Source organism: Mastigoproctus giganteus, chromosome 12 (assembly GCF_048544385.1).
Source record: "Mastigoproctus giganteus isolate SK-2022 chromosome 12, ASM4854438v1, whole genome shotgun sequence".
Classification (NCBI taxonomy): Eukaryota; Metazoa; Arthropoda; class Arachnida; order Uropygi; family Thelyphonidae; genus Mastigoproctus; species Mastigoproctus giganteus.
The window spans coordinates 85,589,567-85,612,997 of NC_143586.1; the positions used below are offsets into that span (position 1 = coordinate 85,589,567).

At 36.3% G+C, this 23,431-nt stretch overlaps 1 protein-coding gene across 1 annotated transcript in view; it reads left to right on the top strand.

Moving 5' to 3' along the window:
• The first annotated feature begins 301 nt into the window (after positions 1-301).
• The window catches only part of Hydr1 (abhydrolase domain containing Hydr1), a 175,102-nt gene continuing 151,972 nt past the window's right edge, over positions 302-23,431 (top strand). The window contains exon 1 of the mRNA XM_090385826.1: positions 302-433. Within this exon, the coding sequence (XP_090241952.1) occupies positions 302-433 (132 nt within the window). The remainder of the gene's footprint in view (positions 434-23,431) is intronic.

The following is a 23,431-nucleotide window of genomic DNA, read 5'->3' on the forward strand; positions in this document are numbered from 1 at the left end:
ATTAATGCATATATGCCTCCTTTAGAGTACTATGTAATTTACAAATTTATTTTTTCTGTAATATTGCATCTGTTGTACATTAAACATTAGCAGCAGTGAAGAGTGCTGATCATATTGTTTTTTCTATTACATCTTTAAGAATGAAAAAAAAAAATTAATAAATTTAATAATGTATTTAATTTAAGTAAGTTGGCATTTTACTTTTACTGGTGTATAATATCTGGTTCTAAATCATTGTGATATTGAGTGTACATGTTGTACTTACATGATGTTCTTGTATTTTTTTAGTACATGTTGACAAATGGCATCATTTGGAACTTCAAACTCACTCTTAGAATCAGCAATGCTGCTGTATCTTTCTAATCCTCGTTTGGCATTAATGCTGAGCTTTGGCTTTATTTTTGTCATATATTATTTAGCTGGTGTTGCAAAGGTAAACCATTAGATTATATTTAAAAATTTTGTTTAGAGATGTCATTTATTCTTTACTTAATAATCATGAATCAGTTATATTGTTTCACAGTGATTTAAGCATTAGAGAGTTTAATAACAATTATAAGAAATCTCAGTCATCTGTTTAACCATTTCATGAGTGGGTCAGCATCTTCAGAACACTATATGAGCCATGAGGGGTTAGTTCTTTAAAAATGTTGAAAAATTTAGAAAATTCATAAAAATGAACATTGTATTTTACACAAATTTGTAATTTCAATCTAATATTGGGAAATCAAACCAAAATAAGAACAAATTGAAATATTTAAAAAAGAATGAAATTATTTTCAAAATAAAAGTAGAACCTAAAACAATTGTGAAAAAATTGCAAAAGAATTTTTAAAAAATTCTCATTGCTTCTTTTTTGATGAATTATTATCTTCTCTATTTATTTATCTATTAATTCTATTTGTCTATTACTTGATTCAATTTCATCAACTTCTGAATCTAAATTTCAGAGAATTTTTGCTTTTGTGAGTCAGAATTGGAAAATAATGGTCGACAAGCAAGGTCTCCTATGATTTTAAAATTTATTTTTGTTCTTCCACTCACAATAAACTGTCTACAATTACTTAGGAACCTGATGAGAGATGGAAGCACTTAATGGAAGATTTCTTTAGGTTATTTTTGAACTGGCCTTGAAAATACATATATGTATTCATGTTGTGTGTGTGTGTGTGTGTGTGTGTGTGTGTGTGTGTGTGTGTGTGTGTGTGTGTGTGTGTGTGTGTGTGTGTGTGTGTGTGTGTGTAAAAATTGTACTTATATTTGTTCCTAAGGTAGGAATTAATTTCATATTTAAATGGTATTTAACTTCATCTTTAAAAAGATTTCTTCATTACTGTATGGTAAAATATATCAAGTTTTTTCAATTGAGGGCCATCTGTTCATTTTCACTGGATCTTCTCTAAACAATTCAACTGTAATTTCAGATTATTAGTTAGTTCAATAATCTTTTCAAAAAAATTCAGAGGGCGCTGCTGCTTTTGGTTTAATATTATTTATTTTATTTAATTAGTTGGTCCTTTAGACTTCGGAACTGTGAGGGTGCTGGTGTCACTAATTGTTTGGTATATATTAACATGTGCTCAACTTTTTCATTCTTTCGTGTAGAACAGTTCAATGTGGTGAGCAGTTGTTAACTACTGACTCTTATTTATTGGTCATTCTAAATTATCTATTCTTTATTTTATTTTTTGTTCAGTATAGAACATATACCATTTGTGTAATGGGATAATTTATGATAAATCAGTTAGTAATTGGGTATTAGGAATTAGCTATTCCTCTAATTTTCTATATTATTCTATATTTCATCATTATCTTTATCTATTTAACACCATAAGGTGTCCTCTTATAGACATACCAGGATCCCTTACTAAAGGGTCAGGCAGTTATGCTCCCGGTTAAATCCCATGTACAATTATATAAATGCTTTTTTCTTTACTTTTCACTTTTTACTATCTAACCCTAATTTTTCATAGCTCAAGATCTATTAGAGTAATTCGAGGGAAACTGAGGTACTATTACTATACTTATCCCTACTTCCTTTCTCCGTATTAGCTATAGCTTGCTTTTGTATAAATAAAAAATAATACCACAACAGAAGTTGAAAATTATAGTTGGCCTTCTTTTTTCTTATTTCCTTTTTCTATATTTCGAAGTTATCTGTTGGGCTAAATATTATCTTGCCTGTTTGCTACTAAATTATAACAAAATTAAGTTTAAGATTTGTACACTGATAAACAGGCAGATGGAAATCAGAAACAGATAGCTCTGTTAATTATTGGTAGGATATATTGAGAGGGTTAGCCCTTGAAAAAGTCCCTTTCAATGTATCTCTACACCGGTAGATATACATTGAAAGGGACTTTTTTCATTTTTATTATTTTTTTTTTTTTTTTTTTCATTTTCATTCCCTGGATTTATTTCCAGAGTTTGGCCTTGTAGGCCTACATGGGCTATTTTAGTCTTTATAAGTTATTTTGGCCTTATGGCCTGCTGTATACTGTTGTGTTCATATACATGTTCAGTATCTGTATAGTACTTATTGTGCTTTTACTATAATAACTACATTACAGACTGATGTAATGTACAATCTGCTATTGATGACATTAATCTGATCTGTCTAATAACTTTTATATTCATCCCTGTTGTTTATATATATATATATATATATATATATAATAAAGAATAATGGTATAAAGAGGCTAATTAATATATGGGGAAAAAAGTGCCAGTACTAAAAAGAAGATAATATAGCTTATGGGTCAGGAACACTGCATTAACAAAACATACCCTACAGCCATAATGTGTATATATATATATATATAAAATTTTATGAATAAAATATTGTAAGTAGAACGCGAGAAGGAGATTTTATTGAATTAAATCTAATGAATGGTATGGTATACACTGGGAGCGATATACGGTAGGAAAAAGAGGAAGAAATGGACCGGAAATTAAAATAAAGATAAGAAATGAAAAAGCGACCAAGATGAAAAAACATTGCGATGTCCTTCACAATTTCAGTGTCATCATCAGAGGTCATCCACCGAAATTATGAAAAAGACAACAATGTTCTTGCTTCTGTTTCCGACATGCTCTATATGCTATGGTGCATGTGTGTGGTTGCCATGTGTTGCGAAGTCAAATTTAGATTTTGAATTTTGCAGTAAGATTATGATGGAATGTGCCAATAAAAGTGGTTATGATACGTGGTGCATACAGATCATTGATGACCTTACAGAAGCAAGCGAAAAGAATTGAAAAACTGGATAGACTAAAGTAAGGAATATCGGTATAGGCAGGAAGAAAGGGACTTACCGTTACTTTGTAAAGCTGACCAAAAGACCGAGATGGCGGGGTGCCGGTATATTTATGTGTGGGAATGCTAGCGGCTCCTAGCTTGTGCTTAAAAAAAAAAAATTATTTTATTTATTTTTTTTTTTTAGCACACAAGTTTAATACACTGTGTTAGGCCAATTGGTAGGTACAAGTTTTCTAGACTGTAAGACACCACAGAGGCCTAGTGTATTGTATATACACTATTTACATACGTGATGTGTATGGATTTTGCTATTCTGATGCTTTGCGCTAGTATAACGGTAGCATGTATTCCTCTGGAAATATTGGAATTCCATTGTGTGAGGTTGACTATATTAAAGTTGAATGTATCACGTTTGTTGTACAGGTTGATGGTAGTTTTGTTGTTTATTAATGTAGTTTCTAGATCTAGGAAATGGGCTATAGGATCCACCGAAATTATGAAAAAAACAGCAATGTTCTTGCTTGTGTTTCCGACATGCTCTGTATGCTGTGGTGTACGTGTGTGGTTGCCACATGTTGTGAAGGCAAATTTAGATTTTGAATTTTGCTGTAAGATTATGATGGAATGTGCCAGAGGTTATGATACGTGGTGCATACAGATCATGGATGACCTTACAGAAGCAAGCGAAAAGAATTGAAAAAACTGGATAGACTACAGTAAGGAATATCGGTATAGGCAGGAAGAAAGGGACTTACCAAATAACAAACTAAACGGCACAGCAAGGGAAACTATAGGAAATTTTGGAATTGGTAAAAGAGGTGAAAGACTTGTGGAATTTGCAGAATCTCAATGATTGTCAGTAATTAACACTTTTTTCAAGAAAAGGGTGAACAGAAAGTGGACATGGAAGAGCCAAAATGGATTAAGAACTAATGAAATCGACTTCATCTTCACTAACAGAAGATATATCGTGAATGATGTTAGCATCCTAAACAAGGTAAATGTTGGAAGTGATCAAAGAATGGTAAGATGCATATTTGATATAGATGTAAGAAAAGAAAGGAAAAGCTGACTCGAGTAAATAATACGAAGGTCTTTGAGATAACAGAAGAGGAGAAAAAGCAGTATATACTGCAACTTAAGAACAAGTTTCAGCTTCTGCAGACGGCTCAGGACCAAGATATCAATGAGAAATATTACAACTTTCTGAAAGTGATAAAGCCCAAGAAATCTATAGGTAAAAAGAAAAACAAAGAAGGAAAAATTAGTCAAGAAACACTTGTCATGATGAACCGAAGACAACAAATGAAGAGTTATGTATACTGAGTTATGCAAAGCCATTAAAAAGAGACTCAGGGAGGACATAAGAAGATTTAACACAAGAAAAGTAGAGCAGGCATTAAGGGAAAACAAAGGACTTTAATCAGAAGCCATGAGCAGTAATACAGAAAGACAAATGATACTGAAACTTAAGAATAGTGATGGTGTACTTATAAATAGCAGAGAAGGCATAATTCAAATAACAGAAGACTACAGTAGAGAATTATATAAGGAGCGAGGGAATGATGCCAGCAGTGGGGAAGATGGATTGCAAATTAGTAACACATACAACATACCCGATATCCTTCCCGATGAGTTAAAACATGCGTTGAAGAAAATGAAGAATCAGAAAACCCTGGGGGGAAGACGAAGTTACTGGAAATCCACCACTTATTTTTTAATGAAGTCATAGAACTGTTCCATCAGGTATCATATAAACTTAGACCCACCCTTGACAGCACAAAAGCTTGTATATGGAAAAAAGAACATCTATAATGAAATCATAGTATAGCCTCATATAAAAGGTAAACTGCAACCATTATCAATCCACTGCAGGATGGAAGCCTCCTCAATGATTCATGTTGAGGGAAATGGACCATAATCTGCCATGCTGGTCCAATGCAGATTGGCAGATCGACTGTATTTAGCAGTCAGGGGCCTGAATCCCTAACTGCTAAATACGTCAGGAACTGCACTCCAGCTTCTGACCACTCAGTTACTGAGGTTACCTGGCCTCATATACTTAACATGAATTGACCACATTACATGAAATTAGAGAGCTACAGAAGAATAAAATATTGATGTTAATATATTATAGTAGAAAATCAGATCTGAGTCTTAGTTAATTTACAAATTTTAGTTGAAATAATCAAACTGAAATATTCTTTTTCTTAAGAAAAAAGTGAAGGATCAAAATTAATTTCATTAACTATTTTCAAAATATTTTTTGGAAAAAATTTTGGATCTAGTTTCTTTTTAAGAATTCTTATGCTAATTTTATCCCAGAAAGGGAGTATAGCTATACAAGAATTTATCATTTTAGCAAATATTCTAACTGCATCAATTAGTTCAGAGAGATTGGTGTATATTTTAGATGTTATGTGTTTTTCTTCACTATGTGAAACCATGTCCTTTTTCATGTATTCCCATTTGAGTAAGGCACTTCCGTAGCCAGGTGGGCAGGAGCAGCAGTGCATAGCACACGCTTCTTGATTAGACCTGGGTTCGAGCTTGTGACCACCAAATACGGATGATGTGGAAAGGACAGGGAATGACCAGCGCATATCCCCGGAGCAATATGGCCTTAGTTGCTAATGCTCCTAAAAACCAAATAACAAATAACCATTTGAGTACTCTAAGCAGAGAAATAATTTTTAGATTAGATTTAGCTGTCTCTGTCCAAATAATGTCCTTATACATCATAAGAGGAATTAGGAATGTATATATATATATATTTTATATTTATACTGGTAGGTTCTCCCTGAGTATCTAGAAAGCCCCCTAGAGTTTTTATTTTGTGTTCAGATATTTTGAAACTCAGTTTATTATGAAATATGACCCAGAGGTCTTTACATTGTGAAACTTTTGGAATGGGTAGACTTTCAGTTATGGACATAACTGAAAGTTTAACTTCTGTTCCAGGGAAAATAATGGATTCACTGGTTAAAGAGGTGATACAGGATCACCTAGACAAGACTGCAGTAATTGTTCAGACACAGCATGGATTTGTTAAGGGGAAGTCTTGTTTCGCCAATTTGATTGGATACTAAGGAACTGGATGAGAAAAATAATTTTGTTATCATATACTTGGATTTCAGGAAAGCTTTTGATACTGTTGCATAAGGAAGACTTCTGTACAAATCGGAGCAGTATGGCATTAAGGGCAAGTTACTGCAATGGAAAGGGACGGTTGAGTGGGAGATGGCAGAGAGTGGTAATAAATGGACACTGCTCTACGTGGACTAATGTTATTAGTGGAGTTCCCCAGGGTTCGGTGCAGGGCTCATTGTTGTTTTATGTATTTATCAATGATATTGATGAAGGTATATCTGGCTAAATGTCCAAGTTTGCAGATGATACAAAGGTTAGCAGGGTTGTTAATGACAGTTAAGCAGTATGCTACTGCAACAGGATCTAGAAAAGTTAGGCAAATGGCTGAGAAGTGGCAAATGAAGTTTAACATTAACAAATGCAAAATACTCTATATGGGTAGCAGTAATCCAAGAGAAATGTACCAACTATGTGGTACTTCACTCAGGTAGGTGGAGAATGAAAAACACCTGGTGTGGGTAATTGTGCAGTCAAGATATGAAGTTCTCTGAGCAGTGCAGATAGGCTGCCAGAGGTCATGGAGTTTTGTCAATGATATATAGGAATTTTGCTAGCAGAGACAAGGAGGTGATTATCCCTTTGTATAAGGCAGTGGTGAGGCCACACCTAAAGTACTACGTACAGGTCTGAAGGCTTAATTTTAGGAAGGATGCAGAGTTGTTGGAATGAGTACAGAGAAGGGCAACAAGATTGGTGAGAGAGAGAGAGTGACAAAGGGGTGTGCTTACGAAGAAAGGCTTAAGTTCTGCAAGTTGCAGCATCTCGAGACTAAGCACCTGTAAGGTGATCTGATTGAGGTGTATAAGGCCTTGAATGGTTTGAGCAGACTCAATGCTGACGGGATACTTCTGCTTGCTCAAATTAAGAACCTGAGGGAGCATAGATTCAAATTGAGGAAAGACAGTTGTAGAATACATGTGTGGAAGTTAGTCTTTAGCCAGCAGGTAGTTGATTGCTGGAACAGATTTCCATCTGTTGTTGTGGAAGTTGATAGCTTAAATAAATTTAAGACTGAACTAGACAAACATTTGGAGTGACCAGGTCGGTGAAATCGGGAGGGTTTTTTTTTTTTTTTTTTTTGGCTGATGCTGTATAAGCTTGCTTTCTTGCATCACATGCATCAACTAACGCTAATGTGTTAGTTGCCGCCAATACTAATTTATTAGTATTGGCTGCATGATGCTAAGACGTAAGGCTTATAATATATAACAGTGGTATTAACAGCAACAAACGCCATAGATTTATCTAAGTGTCAACCGGTGAAATATCACCACTTTGCTTATTGGAGGCTTGAAGTGGTGAAACCCATGTTTAGTCTCTAGAGCAAAGTTTCCAGCATCCCCCTTCAACCCATGCACGGTACTAAGTACTATAGGTTTTGATACCTTTCGTGTTTGGGGTTTTCATAAAAAAAAAAAAAAAAAAAAAAAGTATATGACATCCAGTTGAATGTCTGATTTAATGCTTTTGTAGTTAGGATATTTTATATTAACTTTGTAATTTGCTTTCCTTATATTAGGTGCCTCCGTAGCCAGGTGGGCAGGAGCAGCAGCAGTGCGTAGCACATGCTTCTTGATTAGACCAGGGTTCGAGCCCGTGACCACCAAATACGGAGGATGCGGAACGGTTAGGGAATGACCACTGAATATCCCCGGAGCAATATGGCCTTAGTTGCTAATGCTCCTAAAAAAAACCATCCTTATATTAGAGTTAGCATCCTCCAGTGAATGAGTGATTACCATTAATTTTTCATGTGCAATTAAATGAAGCCACTGAAGCAGAGGATACTTGATTTTGAAAAAAAATAGTGCCTGAAATATGCTTCCTTGAGGAATATCATCTAAGATCACATTGTAATAGGAAACAATTTTTTATTATTAATTGCAATTTTTAAAAAAAAAATTCAATTCAACTCTTCCAATACTCGGAGAAAAAATCTTAAAGTAAAATAAGTAACAGCAGTATTAAGAATAATTTTTTGGGATAATGTTAAATGAGTACACAAAATTTGCCACCAGTCATTTATCTGAGATGAGGTTAAGATTTTCTTGAAAAGATAAATCGTATAATTTTTCCAGGAGTTGGAAAAGAAGTAGTTTTAGCTTGCTATTAAAAGTGTATACAAGTAAGTCAAAAGTATAAATGCCTATTTTTGATTTGAAATAGATATAATAATAATCATTATCAATATGATAATAACTGGTATAGATACATTAACACTGGACAAATTTTAAACTTTTGATATTTTTCCTCAAAATATGGTACATTTCATGGATTTTGAGCTGAATCCAAATTTGAAGTTGGATACTGTCTAACGCCCACAGATTTAGAGAGGAATGCAGTTTAATTTCATTAAAAATTCCAATAAGTTATACTTATTGGAATTTTTAATAAAATTTTGACATGTATTATAGTAGGCAGTGTGAAAATATAGTCAGTTTAATTTGGTTTGCTTATTCTTTTATAATGATCAGGAGCCTCTCATATCTAACTCCAGCAAGTCTGCAAGCATAATGAACTTCCACCTTAGTTAACATTTACCATGTTCATCATTAATATGTCCCAGGTTATCTGCAAAAATCTCAATGAGAATGAAGGAGGTGTATTTTTAGAGAAATATTGAGAATTTATTACAAGCATACCAAGATTTTGGTAGGCTTGTAATAAATTCTCAATTGAGATTTTATAGTCCTTGCCCAAAAAATGTTTGCAAACTTTCTTAGTGGATTTCTAAGATTCTAATTACAAAGGTTTTAAAAGTTTTCATAATGTTCATCGTACAGTAACTTTCTGATCTGTGGTCCAACTAATCTCTCTTTGATATTGACATTACTAATGCATGGAAACTTTAGTTTTAAATATTGAAATCCATCTCCATTCCTGTCCATGGCTTTTAAAAAATTCTTCAAAGGATCCCAGTAACCGAAATCTCCACAGATGTGCTACTTGTATTTATTGTACTGTATTTTTCTTAAGAGAAGTTCCATGTTCTCATAGAATTTTTTCCTGTGGACAGCGGGATTGATTGGTATAGATGGATGGATTTCCATTGTGCGAGTAGCATGGGTTTTAGACTTAATTTTAAAGAGTTAGTGAAAAGCTTCCATTCTTCTGGTTTATGTTCTCTTTCAAGAGTATCAGCATCATTACACTAACAAAGTGAATGTTCCACAGCAAAATATGAAGAAAGTTCTTTCTTTTTTGTCTTTCCTTTTACATCCTTCAATTTGAGCTCTGCAAAAATAACAATAGATGACATGACTGTTTGGCTCCCTTCATATGGGAATAGTAAGTGTCAATGATACTTTATTTTTTAACCAGCCTCTGAGAAACAAAGCACAATTAGTCCAGCATAGATATGAACACACTTCTTGTTATGATCACCTGATTTGTAGCCCGAAAAAAAAAAGTTCATCTGTTTTCTTTAATAGGGGTATTATAGACTGTCTGTGAGATTTAATTGTGTGATCACTGCGGACAACAAAACCTATCTGATGAATTCATCAATGCACATTGAATTGACATTAAAAGCACATTTAACACTATTGGCATCAAAAACTATCTTATATGTAGGGAGCAGGTAAGACAGAATAGTCTAGAACTTGACCAGAATTGATTACTGCAGTGAGATCTGAAAAACTGACTCCAGAACTTCTCAATCCATAGTCGAACTAATATGAACAGATAAACCAAAATCTAAGTTTGGGAAAACTAAAATCTTGCAAACTGAGGGTGCTAGGAAAATAAAATATTAAACATTCGAAAGCAGCTTTAAAAATGCATTAATTCTATCATATTCCCATTTAAAAAATGCCTCACCATTCAGTTCAGTTTTCTTAACATGAGTCAGTTTGACTAATGTTATTTTTCAAAAAAACACACCTGTTCAAGCCAGCAAAGTATATCGAGAGAAGAGACATCATCACACCTCTCCTAATTTTTTTTCCTTTTCCCTAGAAAGCATTCTTCTATTCAGATATGAATAATTTTATTTATTTTTTTTTAATTAAAGTTGGCTCTTGCATGAATATATTTTTTTAGCTTTTGTATTATTCTTTTTCTTATTGTAATTATTATTCCTATTCTTTCTACATAATGGACTACATAATGCGCCAACACTGTGGTGTGAGTAATCAATAAATAGAAGAATTTTATGAGGATGTAGAAGAGTGCTATGCACTCCCAAAACACATGAAATAAATATTTTAATAGGAGACATTAATGTCAAAGTAGGCAAAGGAAGAGAAATGGAAAATGTGGGGCCATTTGGCTGTGGTAACAGAAAAGAGACAGGGTGGTAGAATTCTGTAATAAGTACAAAATGATAATAGCTAACACCTGGAGTGACACCTCCTGCAAGAAGATTTTACAATTAAATTCCCAAGTAATACAAACTACAAAATAATAAGAAATCAAATTGACTATATTTTAATTTACAAAAGGTTTAGAAACATGATATACAATACAAAAACTTATCCCAGTGCAGCTTGCAGAACAAACGACAATCTTTTAGTTATCTTAATTATGAAACTGAAAAAAAAAATGAAAAGCACCAAAGAGAATCTAACAAAACTAAACATTGAAAGACTTAATAACACTGTAATGGAACAATATTTAAACTTGGTAAAAGAATAAAATAGGTAATACTAGAAGGATAAACAATGAAGAATATTGGAAAAGGCTGAAAAATACAATAAAAGAAATAGTTATCGGAACCAAGAAAAACGAGAAAAGAAAGCTTGTATGATAGAAGAAATATTGGATCTACTGGATGAGAGAAAGAAACATAAAAACATAAACCCCATTAGCAATAGACAATTTGATCAAAAAAGAAATTGCCACAGCAAAAGAAGCATAGCTTGATCACAAATGTAAAGGAATGGAAAAAAATAGAAAATACACAGTACAAAGAAATAATTGGTAAACAAATAGTAAGGACAGGATGTATATGAATAAAGAAGGCAAGGTAACAATGAATATAGAAGAAAGGAAGATTATATGGCAGGAATATTTAAAAGAACTATGATGACCAAAGGGATCATCCAGGTACAAATGAAGAGATAAGGGGGTCAGAAATCATTGAAGATGAAGTAAGATATGCTATTCAAGACAGGAAAGAAGAGTAGTCAGCAAGAACAGATGACAGTGGCATCTCAATAGAAATCATTAAAAATATAGGCGACTTAAGAATAAAGGAATTAACAAGCCTCCTCAATAACATTTATAGAGCAGGGAAAGTACCAGAAGAAATGAATATTTCTATCACAGTGCCAATACCAAACACACTAAGGTGCACCGAACATAGAATCCCCTCGATTCATATAAACAAAATTCTTTTTATTATTATTATTATTATTATTAGCCTTATGTTGCAAGGAAGCCTGAGGCCTATGCTGCACCAGGCAAAAATAAATTCTGAATTACCCTGAGAGAGACAGAGAAAAAGGGAATCACCAAGAAAGAGAAGAATGATGATATCTAGCTCAGGACCCTGGGTGTGCCAAGCCCATACTCACTAGATGTGTGCCCCTGGGATCATACACAACAGAATTTTTAAAATAATTAAATGCACTTGGCATAATACTTTAAGAGTTTAATATCTATATAATATCGGTGTTTAGATACACCATAGACACTCTTAAAAAACTACAAAGTAGTTGTGGGCATCATTTGCTCTTTCTCATATTGTGCTCTGCCTTCATGACGAGTTGCCATGATTCTGCACTACCTCAAATAAGTAACGCTTCACTAATAGAGAAGACTATTGTTACTTATTCTCAGTGAGTACCACCACCCAGACATATTATCTTATACACCTTTTGGCATCTCTCATATTGTGCGACTAACTTCACAACTGGGTCGTCATGTCTGCAATACTAGGGTATCTGCCCACCCACTGATGATAGGCCAATAGCCTTGAAACATGTCTGGGTGGTGGTACTCACTGAGAATAAGTAACAATAGTCTTCTCTATTAGTGAAGCGTTACTTATTTGAGGTAGTGCAGAATCATGGCAACTCGTCGTGAAGGCAGAGCACAATATGAGAAAGAGCAAATGATGCCCACAACAACTACTTTGTAGTTTTTTGAGAGTGTCTATGGTGTATCTAAACACCGATATTATATACAACAGAATTTATAAGAAAGTGAAATGATGATTGGCAGTACATAATTTGGATTCAGACCTAGAATAGGAACAAGAGAAGTTATTTTCCTATTAACTCAAATAACAGAAAAAGCTATAGAAATGAAAATCTCTTTATTCATTTGCTTTGTAGATTATGAAAAAACATTTGATAGAATTAAACACTACAAGTTAATGAAAACCCTCAAAAGAACTGTCCTTAATTCAAAAGATATCATATTTATAAAAAAATATTTATTAGAATCAAAGGATGAAATTGGAGTTGGAAACAAAGAAACAGGAGTGGATAGAAATTAAAAGTGGTGCAAATCAAGGACGTGTCCTCGGTCTTCCTTATTGTACATTTACTCAGCAGCAGTAGTAGTAGTAGTCCAAGAAGCCCTTGAAAATAGGAAAGAAGGAATTATTTTAAACAGAACAACAATTAATAATTTAAGTTATATGCAGATGATGTGGTGTTAATAGTAACTGCAAGCAATGACCTCAAAATTTTGTTAGAAACAATAGAAAAATAAAGTGAAACCCTAGGCCTTTCAATAAGTACAAAAAAAAAAAAAAAAAAAAAATGTGTGTGTAAATAGAGATGAAATTGCATTCCAAACAAAATGTAAAAATAACATCTTAGAGCAATAAATGACTACTGACTACAATATAGACAATAAATGACTATATTGGAAAACACCATCTCAGACAAAGGTCAGACTAAAGAAATCAAAATTAGAATCAGACTAGCCAAGGCAGACTTCAGCAAAATGAAGACCATATTGTGCAAAAGAAAACTATTCCTTAAAAGAAGACTAAATTTTAAAGTGGTACATATGGCCCATTTAAATGTATGGATTTGGACCCTCAAGAAAGATGTAGTAAAAAGAATAGAAGTATTTGAAATCTGGGCATTGAGAAGGATGATGAAAATCAAATGGCCAGACAAAATATTCAATAAAACAGTCCTTCAAATGAGTTTATAGATATGTCAACATGGGAAAATCCTTATAATATCCTAAACGAGCGATGATCTCAATATCAGATCATAATGACCCCTCTACTAATAGATAAAAGGGAGATAGAAATTATAAAATATCAAGTTCTTGACTCTGCAGAATTAATGAAGAACAAAAAAGCTCCAGGCCCTGGAAACATAGCAATGGAACTAATTAAATATGGACCATCAAGTCTTTTCAATCTGATAGCATAGCTGATTAACAGGTGTATACAGCTAAGGAAAACTCCAAATGAATGGAAAGTAAGTTATATTTCATCCATATATAAAAAAAGGAAATAAGCTGGATCCGGGAAACTATAGAGGCTTAAGTGTTAATTGCACTACGTCCAGACTATACTCTAAAGTGCTTCAGTTCAAATTACCAGAGGAGGTAAAAGATAAGATAAGTGAAGAGCAAAAGTGGTTTTAGGTCAGGTTGCTCTTGTGTGGACAATTTGTTTGTTCTACAACAGCTAGTGGAGAAAAGAAAATTTTTATTTTTTATTTTTTTATTTAAACATAAACAGCAGATACATTTTTTTTTAACAACAACTATTTACATTCTATGTACAAAAGCAAAAGAAAGATGTAAAACTTTTATGAGAGAAATATAAATGTTTCAATATTTCAATTTCATGGAATTAAGGACAGTTTCTTGGCATTGGATCAGTCTCGTATTTCACACATTGAAGGTGATTGACTCTTCAGTGATGGTGAAGAGATGACTGCCACTGTTCCATTCACTGTTAAGATGATCCACAGTTTCTGGTCTTTTACAGTGGAATTCGAGTAGAAGTCTGCTCTGCAACTTCCTCCGTAGGCTCCACTTGAGGTTTTGCACTGACATGTCGACAGGAGGCATGTCGTCGCTGCTTCTTGTGTGCTTCAAATAGAAGCAACTGCAACTTCTTATTTGTTGCCTTGGCGAAAAGAAATAAGAAGTTGCAGGTGGTGTGTGCTGTCTGCTGAGTGGAGCAGGTACCAGTAGTCCCCGGAATGTCCCCGGTTGCAGGCAAGCTTTGCTGCATACAAGGCATATTTGATCAGAGTTTCTTGTTCACCAGGCATGCCGGGGGGGTGTGTGTGTGTGTGTGTGTGTGTGTGTGTGTGTGTGTGTGTGTGTGTTCCAGGGTACCTGGAGTGGCGCAGAAGAGGCAGTAGTTTGAGGTGCATAACCCGAAGATTTGTAGCTTGACTGGGGTGGGAAGGGTATTGTGCCACAGTCTCCACTGAATGTCTGCATCCGATTTGGAACATTTCGTCCTGTACGGGAGGTTCCACTGAAAGTTGGACGGTGGCTTGTGGAGAGGGGTACAGGGACAGCCTGGAAATCTGTGTTCATTAAAGATATTGTGCGCCAGTTTTGGAGGTTTGTGCGATCTCCTTTCTTGGGTATCAGTCGTGCAACAGAAGTAGTGACAGAATCTGGTAGATCGTGCTTCTTCAAGCATTTGTAAGAGAAGCACTCTGAGTTGATTCCAGACGGTTTGGGCCAGATGGGCAGGAGCAGCGGTGCGTAACACACGCTTCTTGATTAGACCGGAGTTCGAGCCCATGACCACCAAATACGGAGGGTGCAGAAAGGTCAGGGAATGACCACCGCATATCCCCAGAGCAATATGGCCTTAGTTGCTAATGCTCCTAAAAACCAAATAACAACAACTTTCAGAAGGTTTGGAAGACTTCTGAAGTTAGTCCGTCCAGACCTGGTGGAGGTTTATTTTTGGGAAGTGCTTTGCACGCTGCTGTAAATTCTTTTAGGGTGATTGGTTTCTCTATACTGTTGGGCGGATTTTTTTGAGTCCCGAAAAGATTTCCTCGGTTGCCTTTGTAGAGATTCTTTGGAAACTGTATATTTCTTGATAAAATCTGGTTACTTCAGAGAAGATTTGCTCAGAGTTTTCAGTAATGTTTCTGTCTTGGGGCTGAATGGCAGTGATGGTGTTTGCTTTGTGCCATCTGCGTTCTAATGAGAAGTATTTGGTTGGAGCGTCCGAAAGAGTTGTGGTCATATCTTTATCTCAGTAGGGTGCCTTTGGCTGTGTGTTCCAAGTGAGTTTGAATGGCCTGTAGTGTTGACTGATGGGCCAGACTATCAGGTGATAGTTGCTTCAGTCTTTGCTCAAGTTGGTAGAGGTCAATACGCTTTTGTTGGCTCTTCTGATGGCTGTAGATTTGTGAAAATGATCTCAGTTGACTTTTAAATCTAGGCCACCATGCATTCATAGGTTCCAATCTGATTTTGGATTGAGCAAGGTTGGATATCAGGTCTTATAGTTTAAAGATATATTCCCTGTCTTGAAGAAGGCTATTGTTGAACGTCCAATAAGCACCTCCACTTTTGAAGTAATTGGGTGAGAAGGAGAGTTGCAGTTTGACAAAGGAGTGATCTGAGATATAAGATTGGATATGTGTGATGCTTCTGACCAGGGGGATGGTGTGTTTTGGGATGTAGTATCTGTCCAATCGGGCTTGGTAAGGGAATCTTCCTGATGCTGTATTTGCTGATCTCTAGGTGTAGGACTTTTCTTCTGGGTGCTGGTGTCTAAATGCATCGACCAGTTCATTGTTGTTTACCAAGGCCTGCAGATTGTTGATTAACATTTGCGATGCTCAGTGCATCACGCTCTGTCCATTTCTGGGTCAAGAGTGCAGTTTAAATCGCCAGCAAGAATTGTATTCCTGATCTATTGCAGAGATATGGCTGTGTATGAAGTTGGTTATTTGAATAGCATGTTGGTCCTGCTGTGGCATATAGATGCCGGTACTCACTCCTGCTCCATGATGTTGGGTTGGAGAATGATGGAATACATATGGCCAGCCTGCCCATTTCAAAGATGGCCTTGTGTCTGCTTTAATATTTGTTTCTTGTAGGAGGAGTAGTGCATGATGTCGTTCGACCTGGTCAAGGGCCAGTTTATTGCGCAATGCAGAGGAGCATCCTCTTGCATTAAGTGACAACATGCTAAACGTCCTTATTATCTACAGGAATAATGGTAAAAGTTTTGCAAATTTTGAGAGCGGTTAGCATCCTGATTGATGGTATTGTTGTTCCAGCCTGTCAATCAAGTAATACAGATGCTTAGATCTATTCATGTCTGCCCTGTCCTTTTAGTTTAGAATGCAGATCTTTAGGTTGTGAGATGAGCTCTGGTATGTTAGTGGCGAACTTCAGAGCTGTCACCAGCTTCTGTGGAGAGCCGCGGACCTCCCTTAGAAAGGAGCGTAGTTTTTCCACAGTTAAAGAGCCTTTAGTGAAGAGAAAGTTGCTTTCCCCATCCTCCTCTGAAGCATCTGAATAATGGGAATCACCGTTGTTCTCTTCTTCTGCCTCCAGAAATTCAAGTTCTTCATTTGAGTCGTGGGTAGTTTCTACTTGCTTATTTATTTCCGTACTTGATGGCATGATGGGCTTATTGGGGATCTGATCGTTTGACTTCTGTGGCGTTCTGTTCTTCTTTTCATCGATCCTGTTGTTTTTGTTAGCGGTTTACTCTTTTCCTGGCGCCTCCGTAGCCAGGTGGGAAGGAGTAGCAGTGCGTAACACACACTTCTTGATTAGACCGGGGTTCGAGCCTGTCACCACCAAATACAGAGGATGCGGAAAGGTCAGGGAATGACCACCGCATATCCCGGAGCAATATGGCCTTAGTTGCTAATGCTCCTAAAAACCAAAAAACAACAACAACAACTCTTTTCCTACCAGTGTGTGCATTGTCTTTTGGTGTTTTGTTACTTTGGATATTGACTGTCTTGGGGTTGATTCAGAGGAAAACTTTGTTTCTGTTGGTGGGCCTTCTGAAGAGAATGCGTCCTGGTCTTCTGTGGTTGTTGAATTTTCTTTTTCTGACGAGTTTGGTGTGCGAAGCATCTCACACTGTTTGATAGTTTCTTCGGTATCTCCATTTTCTCCAACAATCAGCTTGCCCTGGTTAGTGATGCCTGAATTCTGTTATTACTTTCAGAAGGGCTGGAGATATGTGGGCAATTTTTCCTGATGTGGCCCTCTTCGTGGCAGAAGAAACATTGTGAGGAAATGGAGGTATAAAACGTGTAAATGATTCTGTTTAAATCGGTGTTGATGAGTTTAGGGATGTTGTTAGCAAAGTGCATAAGTGTTGCCTTCAAAAGCTTTTTATATGCGAAAATTTTGGTTTCATAGTTGCTCCAGATTGTGCTTATTTTCCCGGTTACGGATCTATATTTGGATAAGATTCCTCTGAGGAATTTCAGGTGGGACGTTTGATATTGTAACTTTCGTTGGTGTTAAGGCAATTGGTGCCGCTTCCAGGTAATGAAGACCGATGTCTATTCCGTTTTGCAGGATAGTTTGCACCCACGAGGGGTGGCTGAAATACACCAGCACAGTTCCCGCCACACTGGAAGCATGAGTAATATTTTTCGGTGGTACTCTCTCAGTGATCGCTGTAAGGTACTGCTCTAAAGGGGCGTTTTCCTTGTTGGCAAAGATTACTATTCCATTTTCCCAGGAAGTAATAGGCGGGTGCTTCATTTGTAAGAGCGTTGTTCGACCATGTATGTACTATTGTTGGTTGCAAGAGAGGAGTTTTCGCTGGCATCAAGCATAATCCATTAGATACAGCATTACACGAGTATTAACAGTTACTGACCTTTTGACCTTGAGGTATTCACCTGTTGTCGCAGGGTGTGGCTTCCAATGTCTTGGTCACTTATGGCAATAGCTGTAGGTTCTGTTGCTATGGTTGTTTAACCTTTGTTGGCCATAGCTGGAGGCAATTAATGGGGTGGGTGGAGGGTGGAATAAGCCGTTACTGGAATATCCAGCCTTCCATGGCTAAAGTTGAAAAATTAAAATCTAACCTAACTCAAACTCCGCTAAATCTACACACACAAAATTATTACTACTCGAAAGCTCTTCCAAAGAGGAATCGAACAATATAAGTCTTGAATGGGGTTGTCGCAGACAAACGTCAAAAAGGGACAAAAAGGCAGGTGCTCAAAAGCACATGTCCTACGCATAAGGGTGCCTCCATAGCCAGGTGGTCAGGAGTAACAGTGCGTAGCACACACTTCTTGATTAGACTGGGGTTCGAGCCCATGACCACCAAATACAGAGGATGCGGAAAGGTCGGGGAATGACCACCGCATATCCCCAGAGCAATATGGCCTTAGTTGCTAATGCTCCTAATAACCAAATAACTAACTAACTAACCTATGCATAAGTTAGATAGAGATAGAAAAACAAAGAAAAAAGATATCTTCTTTGCCTTCATTGATTTAGAAAATGCTTATGACTCCGTTCCAAGAAAGGATTTATAGAAAGCCCTCAAAATATGTCAGTTGATCCAGAGCTTGTGGAACTGATTAGGGAATTGTATGATAACAGTGTGGCATATATTAAAGTTGGGAATGCTTTATCTAACCCAATCTATCCAACAAAGGGGCTGAGACAAGGATGCAGCTTATCACCATTATTGTTTAATGTTTTCTTGGAATGTGCTTTATAAGAATGGAAAAGAAGCTGTTATGGAATGGGAGTACCAATTAAAGACAGAAAGCTTTGTAGTCTAAATTTTGCCAGTGATCAGGTTATCATTGCACAAGAAGCTTATGATTTTGAATACATGTTGAGAAAATTTCATCTTACATATGACTAATGGCCTCAATATCAATTTTACAAAGAGAGAATAACTAAGCACAGCAGAACATCCTGATGAATTGAAAGTTATACATCTGAAACCTGTTGACTTTTTCAAATATCTGGGATGTAGATTAACTAAGGAAGCATAGGGAAAGAGGAAATTCACACCGAATTCATCAAAGTAAGAAGATTCTTAGTGCCCTCAGCTCTATATGGTGGGACAACAACATCTCCCGGAGGACTAAAAAACATATCGGACAGTCGTTAGCGGAATCAGTACTTCTCTATGGCTGCGAGGTGTGGACACTGAAAGAAGGCGACAAAAAGAAGCTTAGGGCCCTAGAGACGGACTACCTACATTGGAGTGCTAGGGTTTCTAGGCTAGAGAGGATAGTGAATGAGGAAATAAGAAAACATATGCATACTGATAAAGATATAGAACGAATAGAAAATAGGAGGTTTGGACATCTGCTGTGCATGAATAAATAGAGATGGCCTAAAATTATATATGACTGGCTACCACAAGGGAAGAGAAGGTGAGGATGCCCTAGAAAAACATGGAAGGAAGGTGCGCTATCAGCCATGAGAAAGAGAAATTTGAAAGTTGAAGACGCCCACGTTCAGCGACTTTGGAAAATGGGAATGACAAGGTGGCAATCTGCTGTATTAAGTCGAATGTAGATGGTAGTAGATAGCAAATGAGTGGCACCAAAAGAGAACTATTAAACAAAATCTACAGACTCAAAATAGGCTACTGTGGACACATCATAAGAGGTTCAAATATACATCTGAAACCTGTTGACTTTTTCAAATATCTGGGATATAGATTAACTAAGGAAGGACTGGGGAAAGAGAAAGTTTACATGCAAATTCATCAAAGTAGGACGGGAAAAGACTACTGGTGTTTGATGGCCTCCAAGATGGAGACGGCACATGAAGAAGATTATTTTTTTATGGATCTGAAAAAAAATAATAATAAATCTTTAAGCTTAAGTGCATTATGCCCACCAATTTATTTTTGAAATAGAAGAGATTACACATTTTAGATTCTGCATGTTCGCTAAAGAGAACCAGAACATGATGAGATTGGTTGCCAAGCTGATTGGTACATGAAGCAGAACTCATGGAAAAGTTTAAAAATATCCAGGGCAAGCCTTTCATTAAGAAACATAATTAGAGAACTTTTAAATTTTAAGTTATAACTGTGCAGAAAAGTGTTACGAATTTTATTGATATAGAACACAATATAGAGATGGTCTGAGGAAAATTCAAGATCATTTGTAACAGAAGAAAATTTATTTACATTTGAAAATAAGTCTCACGTTTGTTCATTATGCATTGAGAATTTAATGGGAAAAACTGAAAAGAAGCAAACAGATCATTTAAGTACAGTCCAGCAATGTGCAAAAGATGTGCAATACAGCAGGACTAAGAAATCAGAAACAGTTGCTTGTATTCAAGTTTCTGATACTTTTGGAAATTCAGCCAAAATTCAGAATTCATTTCTCTCCATTGGTACTCCCTTCAAAAGAATTCTTTATAGATATTTTGCATCACAGCAATTAACAAACAAGGAAAGATTTTGAACCGTCTTACACTAGTACACAATTGTTAAAATTAAAGTATCCCTATGTAGAGGGCTCTGGAGTGAGTTCTAAGGCTTGTACTGAAGAGAAATTTGGACATGTACAATAAAAAATGCACTCACCATTTATTTGGAAAAAAAAATTAGTTACAAAATTTGTCACTGTGGCAATACAAATCACTTGAACAGCGCTACAATTGTTCAATGTGTCCTCCATTTTGGTCAACAGTTTCCATTCGAAGAACAGCATTTTCTACAGCAGAACGTAACATGCCAACTGGAATAGCTGGCACATGACGCCTAATGCTGTCCTTCAGATCTGCCAGAGTTTGACATCCTTCCCGATACACCTGGTTCTTCAAAAAATCCCACAACCAGAAGTCGCATGGGGTGAAGTCCGGTGATCGGGGTGGCCAAGATGTCTGGAAACAACGGCTGATGACCCATTCGTCTGTAAAGTGTTGCCTTAGCAATCTTTGGACACAATGGTAGATGTGGGATGGTGCACCTTCTTGCATGAATATGGTATCCTGAAGGCACCCACGTTGTTGCAAGCAGCTCTGGTATTGCGAAATTTGCCAACATTTCATAATATTGCTGTCCAGTGACAGAACAGGTGCGGGGTCCAGTTGGTGTTACAGGTTCAAAAAAATATGGCCCAATCATGAATGTGGCCGTAAATCCACACCACACTGTTGCTTTTGGACAATGCAATGGGACCTCTTGGATAACTCAAGGGTTTTCTGTTGCCCAAATGCGACAGTTGTGTGTATTCACTTGTCCATTTAAGCAGAAGTTGGCTTCATCACTCCAAAGAATGTTCTATGGCCAAGTGATATCCACTGTCATTCGTGCCAGAAACTAAAGTGCGTATGTGAAACGAATATCTGTATCACCGTGCTTTAGCTGCTGTAGCATGTGCATCTTGTAAGGATGGTACCGCAACACCTGACGCATTACTAGCCTTGCAGTGGAATACGGCATGTCCACTTCATGAGAAACAGCTGGCACACTTGCGCTACCACATGGAGAGGAGCAGAGCCCACTCATTTTCGACCTCTACTTGGTTGAACACCAAGATGTCCTGTCGCTTCAAATTTTGTAATCATTTTGTGGACAGCATGAACAGTCATAAGTCCACCTGTGCCTTATGCGCTTCTGATGCCGGAATTCTCTGAGAGCCACAGCTGCATTGTTGCTGTTCTGATAGTAAGCTTCACTAATAGTGCCTTTTCCTGCAACATTGTTGGCATTGCTGCTGTAGTGCAGGCAAACATCTGCTGTATGATTTTGAAGAGACTGCTTTGCTTTTATACAGCACAGTAGAGCTGAGTAGTGGCACTGTGGCAATAATTTACGGTTATGCAAATAATGTAAGTTGTTTGCATAATTGTAACTAAAATAGTTACGTGCCATACAGTGACAAATTTTGTAACTAATATTTTTTTCCCAATAAATGGCGAGCACATTCTTTATTGTACCTGTTATCCAAATTTCTTTTCAGTACGAGCCTTAGAACTCGCTCCAGACCCCTCTACATACTTTAATTTTAACAACCCTGTATATTCCAAAACGAATCATGACTAATCTCACAAGTCACCAGAACTCATCCTACATTTCATGGAAATACAAACAGTTCTGGCACCACCACTCACCACAGTACAGGGTCAATCATGAAGAGGCAGTTGATCTTCTAGGCTCGATGATATCACATTCCTACCCATCTACTCTTGAGGACCAGCTTTTCAACTTTAGTAGAGACTGCAGATACAGTTTCAGAAGAAGACATTCATTCCTTCCCGAGACTCAGCAATGACAAATATCAGGCAGTCAAGGAAAGATTTTGAACCGTCTTACTCTAGTATATTCCAAAACTGAATCATAACTAATCTCACAAGTCACCAGAACTCTACACTCCATGGAAATACAAACAGTTCTGGCACCACCACTCACCACAGTACAGGGACAATCATGAAGAAGCAGTTTATCTTCTAGTCTCAATGATATCACCAAAATCACATTCCTACAAAGCTACTCTTGAGGACCAGCTTTTCAACTTTAGTAGAGACTGCAGATACAGTTTCAGGAGAAGACATTCCTTCCCAAGACTCAGCAATAACATATCAGGCAGCCGTTATCTCCAATATTGATTGCAATGTTGGAGATAATGACAATAATAATATCAAACAAAATAATTAATGAATATATGGTACTTTTAGTTCTGTGGTTAGCAGAGTGTTGAAAGGCAAGAATGTATTGATATTAGATTTGAATTTCAGAAACTAATTTTTTGTAATTCTTAAATGTCTTTACACATTTGTGCATATGTGCAGGATAAGACAATTTCTGGACAATCAACTGGGCATGCAATTCACAAAGGGGTGCAAAATTTTATAAGCAAAATAATTTTTATTATCTACTACTTTTCTTTCTATCCCTTTAATTAGTAACTATTTTTTATGCAAAATTCTATTACTTATTGTTGATGGACACTGGTTTTTTTTTTATTTGTTTAAAAAATAATAAATAACCCGATTTGTATTAGCAGATATGTATTACGTAATGAGAAAATGCAATATATATATATATATATATATAATCTTTATGAATCCATTTACTGCTTTTCAAACAGACACTTTGTACTTTGATCTGAGAGCATTATTAACAACAGCAAAGACTAATGAAAT